Raw genomic sequence first — 9101 nt, 5'->3', positions numbered from 1 at the left:
AAAAATTCTCCTGCATTGTTTTGGAAAACCCTGTCTTTCTTCCCATTTTTCTTTCCATTGTTTGGATATCCTAGCAGAACTGGGATTGATGTCTTGCATTTTGCTGAAGAAATTGATGCATCATTCTATTGAATGATTATTTTTTAATTGATTAGTCTCAGTCAAACCTTTCCTAACAAATCTTACTCTTCCTGCAGTTTATGTAACTCCTTTTTTTTTTCCCTTATTTTTTTTGTTTGCTCACAATTGGAAAACAAAGAGGTGACTGGGGAGAGCCAGTGTGTCTTCACGAAGGGCAAATCGTGCCTTACAAATGTGCCATTCTAAGAATCATCTCTGTATTTGGCACTGTCCCTCATGATGCCTTTATCTCTAAATTGGAAAGACAGATTTGATGGATGTCCGACGCAGTGGATAAGGAATTGGCTGGATGGCTGCACTCAGACAGCTGTGGTCAGCAACTCAGTGTCTGTGTGGAGACCAGTGATGAGTACTGATGCTCAGGGATTGATACTGGAACTGGCACCGTTTACCATCTTTGTTGGTGACACACAGTGGGACTGAGTGCACCGTAAGCAAGTCAGCTGATAACATTGGGCTGTCTGGTGTGGTGGACATTGCCAAACCTTGACAGGATTGAGAGGTGGGCCTGTGCTAACCTCATTTTCTTTAGTTGGATCATGCTGCTTTTCATGTGAATCTTGAAAAAAGAATGTTACAGAGGTGGTTAGAAAACCAGGCAGGAGTCATCTTAACAACATGTAGCCTACATAATTACTTGTCATTACCAACATTCTGTGTATAGTACAACGTATCCCAAAGTACTGTGCTGTCTTCCGGGCTGTCAGCATGTTGTCAGCTGCCAGACATTAGTATTCCACTGCAAGGACCAAAACCCCACTGTGAATGCCATAGAACTGCGTCACTAACAGGAGGTGTGTGACAGTTTAACATGCAGAGCAGCTAAAGCCATTTCCTCCATCTCACGCAGAATAGAAATACTGAGAGTGAAGATGATAATAGTCTGAGGAGAATGACAAGTGACAAGCCCTAGCAACACGCTTGTTTGGTGGCATTAGTGATGCAGTTCTGCCTTCGAAAAAGGAAAAACAGGTGATTGTCCAGGTTTTGCTACCTTCTGAGTTGGTAAGGTGTGTTTAGACATTCCTTATGCAGAGTAAAAGGAAAGTGGAAGCCAGGGAAAGTAGCTGGAACAGCACAGTGATACTCAGCTAATAATTCTGTATCTGTAAGTATGCCACACAGGCTCTCTGTGGTCCCCTGCTTCTGCACTGTCTTAGTCTTGATCATGTGAAGAATCAGCACCTTTATAGACATGTATTAGTTACTCTTCTTTTTTAGGGTGTTACGGAGCATTTCTGGAGACAGACACTATGTGTGGCATCACGCCGCTCATTCACCCGTGCCCTTTTTGCAGGCTAAGCCTGCTGCAGTTATACACAGTTGGGGGATAAAAAAAACAGTTGAGCAAATAGCTCATACAGAGAAGTCAGGTGGTCGGATTGGTCTGCGGAGTCAGAGTTTAAATAGGAAAAAGTCTGAGCGAATCAGTGAAATGAAATTGCACGTGGTCATCTGTCTCCATCACATACGGTTACAACTGAAGAGGTCCTGTGTGACTAATCCAGCAGCACGAAGCGGTTTTCAGCAGGATTTGTATTACTTTTATTAAGGAGAGTATTTCAGTCGGGTAAAAGGGTATTTTTGTTGCCTTTGTTTGTACAAAATGAATAAACGATTTATAAAATCAGGCTGCCTGGTTGCAGATGTATCATAGAATCATAGGGGTTGTACTCCGCGTCGCACCTCTCCGCCCGCCCTCGTGCTCAGTCTCGCTCTGTCCTTTTTCCCCTTTCCCAAGTCTCGCGCGGCGCTCTCGCGATAGCCGCGGGAGGCGGCGCCGCGGCGGCCGCAGCGCCCGCGCTCAGTGACAGGCGTGCGGCGGGAGCGGCGGCGGTTGGGCATGTCCCTCCGCCCCGCGCGCAGGTGGTGGTGGTGGCGGCGGCGCCGGTGGCGGCGCCCCGGCTCTCCGTGAGTCCATGGCCGGCTCCCGGCCGCGGGGGCCCGAGTCGCGCCGCTGAGCAGCCGCCGCCGCGATGAGGAAGGGCCGCTCTCGGGGGGACAAAGCGGCGCCGCCGCCTCCGCCGCGGAGAGAAGCCGGGCGGGCGGCGGCCGCCAGCGCGGCGGAGCGGAGAGCCGGCCTGCTGGGGGGCGGCGGCAGGAAGGAGCCGGAGGACGCCAGGGCCGCGGGGGCGCCCGGCCGGGAGGCGCCGGACAGGGTAAAGCCGGCGGCGGGGCCGGGCCGGGGGGGTGCCGGGCTGTCCGCGTGGCGACGGCCGCCCCGCGCGGTGCTGCCGCCCTCCGGCGCTGCGGGGTGCGGGGTGCGGCGGGGCCGGGCGCGGAGAGGGCGCCCTGCAGCATCCTCACCCTGCCGCCGCCGGTGGGGGACCCCGGGAGGGGAGGGTGGAGCCCGGGTCGGCAGCGGGGCTGTGTGTGCTGCGGGGGATGGCTGTGGGCGCGGGGCTGCGGTGACAGCCCGGCTGGGTGCTGTGCCGGCTGCTGGGAGCGGCCATGGAGCCTTCCTAGGCGCCTCCTGATCATCGCTTCAGTGATGATGCAGTTTTTTCATTTAACGAGTTTATTTTTAACGCAAGGACTGATGTATTTAATGCATCTATAGAAAAGCTTTTACATAGAATCATATGTAGGTTTCATTCCCACCAATAATAGTCTGTTCCCTACTTAAGGTTGTGGGGGTGAGACCCAACAGAGCTTGAACTCTGCTTTGGATGTGTATTGATGTTCCTACTTTTACAGGAGAGGTGAGAGCTTTAGCAGTTGAAAAATGTGGTTAGCAACTCATACTTTTTTCTTTTTTTTTCTTCTTGAGAAGAAAGTACCACAAAGATAAGGATGCCCCAGTTGCTTTATTTTGTGTTTTTTTTTTGGAGCACGGTGAAGGCCTGTTCTTTGACACTCTCTGTTCAGAAGGAGTCTTAAATGTACATGGTTATGGCAGATGCGATTCCAGTCTGAAACAGGAATACCTCAATGGCTTTGTTTGGAAACCCAGTTTGGTGGTTGTTCAGTCGTGAGCCTTCCTCCAGGTGGAGGTGCTCAGCAGGGCTCTGTTACTGCAGAGCTATGCCCATGGCAGGCTGCTGCAGAAGCTCCACCAATGGCTCACGGTTTTGCCAAGCTCAGAATTGGTGCAGACGTTCCAGAAGAAACCAACAAAAGGAATAAGTAAAAACAAAAGAGGTGATGGTTTTCTGCTCCAAACTGTCTACCTGTGTAACGGTTGGTGGAACTGCTGTACTGCAGCAAGGTTTTGCTGTGCTGTTGTGATGCTCTGTGTGATACTGACAAGGAAGTTGTGACTCAAAGTGTTTACAAACCATGTTCATGGAGTGCACTGCATTGCGTTGTGTGGGATGCTTGAGGAGCTTCACCAGAGCAATATTAACCTTGTGAAACAGGACAGGCTGCAAATTCAGAGATGCCAGTGTTTGAGACACACGACCTTATCGAAGGGGAAAAACTGGCAGTATGCTCCTAGCTCAGGTACTCTGACTGAGGACTGATTTGACTTTAGGAGCAGGTTGTTGTTCTGGCAGATAGCTGGTGTGATGGAAGGTACCATTTGGAAACCTTCTTAGTCAGCCTGTGCCCCCCCCAAGCCCCAAAGGAGGCCCTCTCATCTTCTGTCCCCTTATTTATTCTATTTGAAGTGGTAGAGATTCTGTAAGTGTGGTAAGCAGATTGAAGTAGATGTGTTGAGCAACCTCAATAAACAGGTCAAATAAACCTTCCCACAGAATCTGTCCTTAATCTCAGCAACTCGGTACGTAAAGGTCAGGAGCTGCTAGTGCAGGGAGTGATGGAAAGACCTGAGATGCCAAAGGTAGTGATGTTTTATTTCCATTGATGCAACTTGATGGATCTTTCCTTTAGGACTGCTTCTGTCTCAGGCCCACAGCAATGTGCTCAGCCACAGGATCTGCTGGCAGAGAAGCCAGGTTTCACAGTGTGTTTGCCATGCAGCTTCACACATTTGTGGTTGGAAAAGACTAAGCTACTCTAGTGCTGGAAAAAGTACTTATCAGACTGTGACCATGGCAGCTAATCGCCAGACTGACCTTTTGGGCCTTTGAAAAGCCGATCCTTTAATGTGCTGTGCTTATAGATCCGGCATGCACATACAATTAATCTTTTCACTTTTTTTTTGTGTGTGTGTGTTACTTAAGAACGTTATGATGACTGTGCTTGGTCGCATTACAGAGCCTGGTAACCTGTCTTTCTGAGCTGCCAAAAGCAGATGCTTAGAGGAGAGTATAGTGTGTATTGAGGAAATGCCTTTCCCAGCCTGCAGTCATTTGTGGCTCTCAGATTTCCGCAACTAGAGGTGATATTTGTTTTTAGTGCCCCCAGAGGGTTTTTTCTTCTGTGAATGTGTCCAATCAGTATCTGAAGCCATGTATACTTGTAGCATCCGCAGCATCCTGCAGTGGAGTGCTGTATGGCACAAGCGCAACCGGTGTGGAAAAATCTCTTCTTCTTGTTTGTTTTTCAATTTTCCACCCATTTGTTTCATACTTGTTTAGTTTCTGTGCTGGAAGAGGCACTGAAAGAGGACTGTCTTCTGTGTTGCTTATGGACTGATAACTGTTATTTACTGAGCCACTGTTTGTGATGTCCTGAGGAGTTTTTTGGAAGAAGTGACTCTATTCTTGTCATTGTCCTCGCTGTTCCTTTTGCATCTTCCACAGGTCTGTTCCTCCTTAGAGACAGTGATGCAGGGATCAGAGGAACAGGGTGGGGGAGTCTGTTGATTTTTATTCTTTAATCTTACAAGTTAGTTTGTAATTGTGTATGTGAACTGAGGCACTGCTTTTTTTTCCCCTGCATTTACATAGCTAAGTTGATCCACATTTATTCTTCTCTGCTGTTTTATATCCTGAAGAAGTATCATTAAGGTTGACCATCACTTCTGCAACCTAACTAAGCAGACTGTTGTGTAAATCTTACACTTCTTTTCCTTTCAAATATCGCAGGTGTTGATCACAGAACAGATTCTTGTGGGGTCCTGCTGGCAATCTGCCTTCTTTGGGGAAAGGCCAGTTGCTCCAACCCCTTGTTTCCTATCTGTTAACCAGTCAGTTAGTAGTTGAGTTGTGCTTCTTATCCCATGACAGTTAAGTGTCATTGAGAGGTGGCATCTTGGCCAAACACATCCCACTTGCATTTCTATAAAGGATCAGCTTAATCCTCATATATTTGCTGATTGCACTGAAGGAGAAAAATGAAGTAGAAGTTAATGATGCTTGAGAAGAATGACAGCTGCCCTCATCCACGGCATTAAGTGCTACATTTAAATATTTCAACATTATAAGCGTTAAATTGTTTCTATATCACTCTTCCATAGTTGGATACGTAGTGATATTTGCTGTGAGAGATCCTGCATACAGCGTAGTCAGTGCTTGCCAGAGTTGCTTTTATTATTGTTTTCTACTTCAGGTAGAAGTCAAAGATCTAAATTCTCTTAGAGAGGGATATTTAACATCCTAAAGATATGACTCAAAGGGCTTCTGATGAAGGGACACAAGACCATGTTTAGTATGTAGAGGGAAGGTAGCAACCAGCAGCTGAGTTTAATTCCACTGGAATTAAACTCAGCTGAAATAATTAATTCCACTGGAATTAATCAGACTATAAAAGAGGTGGGCCTTCATGCGAAAGGTAATGAAGTGTATCAATTGTTTTGCCACTGGAAATTATGGATGGAAAAAGCATTCAGAGTTTAAGTACTGTAGGAGGAATGTGGTGAAGGTTACTGAGTGTGTTTGTTGTATGGGAGATGTTCAGTTGAAGGCAGCAGGTAAAGCTACGTACAAAATATAGAGGAGGATGGAAAACCTCTTCAGTCCCAGTTAGTTTTAGATTGCCATACTCCTTTTTGTGGTGAAGTAGATTATCTCCTGCTGTAAATTTTGGGGCAGCTGGAGAAGTTGAGACCTTACATATACCCCAGACTGTACATTTTAAATGTTACAGTCATTTGCAACTGTACTGCTGCAAAAATTTTGACTGTAGCAGATGTATTCCTTTCTCTTCCTGTCTTTGCAACTTTGTAGTTGTGTAGGTCCTACAGCCCCTGTGGGTTATTGTGGCCATCAGTTGTGGCTCCTCCATGTGCACAGGGTGTGCAACCTTGCTGAGAGAGAAATTAAAACAACTTAGAAATTGATCTTATCTTAAGCTTAGATCATGGTGTATCTGTCACCTCTTCTGGAAAGCTCTGCCAATGTTTAATTACTCCTGCAGCTAGGAAACTAAACCACTTTTTATTTCAAAGCTTGTTTTGTCTAACGTCCAACTTTCAGCAATGGAATATGCCTATGCTAGCATAGGCATTAAGAACTCTATTATCTGATATATTTTCCATGTATTAAATATTTGAAATGTGAAATTTGGCTTCAGTTGGAGCAGAGGATGGTGAGTTCCTTTGCTTTAAGCATTTTGTACTTTTCCCCTGGTTGCTCTTGGGGTGGGTGCACCACAAGTAGGCAGTGTCCTGCTGGCAGCCTCTGGTGCCATGCTCACAGACACGGTTACTGCTCAACTGCTGTTTGATATTTGTCTTCTTACATTCTCAGGGACTGCATTGCTTCAGCTGGGGGTATGGTACTGGAGAAAGTTGTGTAATAGTGTGTCCGTGTGGATGTTTGTAGTGCCCCTTTTCAGGAACTTGCACAAATCATTCTGAGGCTACTTTGAAACATTAAGTTAGAGTGCTTATCCACCGCTTTCGTGTTGTTCTTTTAGGGAACAGCAAAGAATCTTTTCCACTGCTTTCTCATCCTGTTCATTTTTTTGGAAAGCATTCAGTAACCAGCAGGGAGAAAGAAACTGGCCAAACCCCAGATTCCTAGTCTCATTTGTTTTGCCTCCACAGCTGCAAATGAGCTGTTACTGTGCTTTCCTCGCTGTGGGGCAAGCTTGGAAATTCAAGACATCTTTCTTTTTTTCTTACTCAGAAATGATGCTTCAAATGTAATAAGTGTTCTTGCTGTCTTTTTCTTTTTTCTTCCTTTTCCATCTAGGTATCTTTGAGGCTATTAAAGGCAGCACCTCTGTTGTGATGAGCCCTATATGGACTGCCTATCAGTTTGGGATTCCTTGGTTATATCTGCTGTGAGTCGTCCCTTTTCCCTGATAGGTGAAGAAGCAACTTCTTGAGTCTGGTTGGCACAGAAGAAGTAGGAGAACAGAAACCGTCTGTTTATGGAAATACTCCTAGCTGAATATTTTGGGGTGTTCCTGCTGTTTAGGGCTGATTGTAGGACAACTCTGTCCTCTGCCTGTTTCATCAAAGGAGCTAAAGAAAATACTTAAGGAAGACATTGCTAAAGACTACCAAATGATGAGCTGTCACTATGATTTACCATTAAAAACTCAGAGCTGCTGTCTTCCCTTCTCCCTTTCTTTGCTATCTTGCAGCTCTTTTTCTAGTTTCAGTAAGAAAGCAGAAGTATATATATATATATATTTTAATGAGGGGATACCAACTTCTGACCCATTTTGATTCTAATATGGTGAACCAGAGTTTGTTTGCTTGGATTTATCCCTTTCTTCTTTTAAAAACAAACAAACACCAAACAGGCAGTGAAGAAGCCAGAGTGTAGCAGGTGAAGAGGAAGCTGCTCCCTGTGATATATGATTCTGTTTACTTTCTCATTTTTCTGAGGAAGCAAGAACAGGTAAACAACCAGCCCCTTCAGGGGCAGTAGGTATGTCTCACTGCCTTTTCCAGATTCTTGTTGGTGCCACAGCTACTCCTGCTCCATGCCTTCATTAGCCGTGCTTTTGCTTTTCTGCATGTTGTTCAGGCAGCAGTGGCAGCTGCTGGTAACATATTGCTTGGTCTGAGTTTAGTTGTGTGCTCAAACTGATGTCCAGAATTAAGGGGAAAAGAAATCACTGAAGAGAAGGCTTATCTAAAAACAGGCAAAGGGGAATGGAGTCAAGTGGGCAATTCTGCAATGGGTTTGTTAGATAACAGCAAAATAGAGCCAAAGGGCATATGGCACTTCTCTGGTCTGATGCCATAAAAACATAAATTCTTTTAAAGTTAAATATTAATGGACAAACCGAATGTATTTCTGTGATCAATACATAGGTAGGTAGTGCATCATCACACAGATGATTTAGCTTGCCCATGTGAGATTTCAATTTTTCCTATCACTAGTGAAGAATAGGAGCTAATATTGTGCTTGATGCACGTGAATATCTTGCATGTTCGACTAGCTGAGTGAGAATGGAGGGATGATGATGATGTAGACATTCACATAGCTGATGGTATGCCTCTGAGTTCAGCAGAGCCCTGTGTTTGCTGTCTGAAAGGAGTATACAAGTCAGGGAGCCAAGAGAAGTCTTCTGTCAGAGGGGATGGATTTGCTGTGAGAGTACTTGTCTTTACAGTCACACGCAGCTATGAACTTTAAGAGAAAAGCTGCTGCTACTTACTGACCAGGCTCCATAAGCCAAGATAGCTTTGGTGCTTCTAAGGCATGCTGTGGGTTATTACAGATATGTTGATAGGCATTTATCTAAACTATATGAGGTTTCTTTCACTCTTATTTAATTCTTATTTGTGGAACCTGAGGAGCCAGAGCTCAGGACGTAAAGACTGCCAGCGTAGTGAGCTATGTGAGACTGAACAGAACATCATTTTTGCTCATGAAGGGCTTGTTCCCCTAGCTGAACAGACCAGTCTTATGGTCTTACACTGATCTCCATATCAAATTATGTTGTACTGTGGTGAGTGTCTTTTTATTGTGGTGATGTGGTACTCTTTGAAGCCTGATCAAAATGCTGCTCATTGGAGGAAGAAGCTGAGTCTATGGCTTCTCAATGGCCTTTTGTCTTTTTGCTGGCTGTGGCAAAAACCTGTTTCAACTGAGGAGAGTGAACTGTCTTGTTTTTATTTCCTACATTTTTGATACTGTGATAGATGTCACTCTTTGGCTACAGGAAACTGATACTCTCTACTATCTCAGTTTATTATAAAGATCTGAAGG

The 9101-nt window shown here is 45.3% G+C and overlaps 1 protein-coding gene across 8 annotated transcripts in view; it reads left to right on the top strand.

Annotated features, from left to right (window-relative positions):
- The first annotated feature begins 1969 nt into the window (after nucleotides 1–1969).
- Nucleotides 1970–9101, top strand: part of MAST2 (microtubule associated serine/threonine kinase 2) — a 161103-nt gene continuing 153971 nt past the window's right edge. For all 8 annotated transcript variants that reach the window (XM_065739512.1, XM_065739503.1, XM_065739486.1 and 5 more), the window contains exon 1: nucleotides 1970–2300. In XM_065739512.1, the coding sequence (XP_065595584.1) occupies nucleotides 2118–2300 (183 nt within the window). In that variant the 5' untranslated portion in view covers nucleotides 1970–2117. The remainder of the gene's footprint in view (nucleotides 2301–9101) is intronic.

The sequence above is a fragment of the Cyrtonyx montezumae genome, unplaced genomic scaffold, assembly GCF_038088225.1.
Source record: "Cyrtonyx montezumae isolate F1298 unplaced genomic scaffold, pur_monq_1.0 scaffold_1, whole genome shotgun sequence".
NCBI classification, from domain to species: Eukaryota; Metazoa; Chordata; class Aves; order Galliformes; family Odontophoridae; genus Cyrtonyx; species Cyrtonyx montezumae.
The sequence above is the reverse complement of the archived record's forward strand: the minus strand, read 5'-3'. Positions and strand labels throughout refer to the sequence as shown.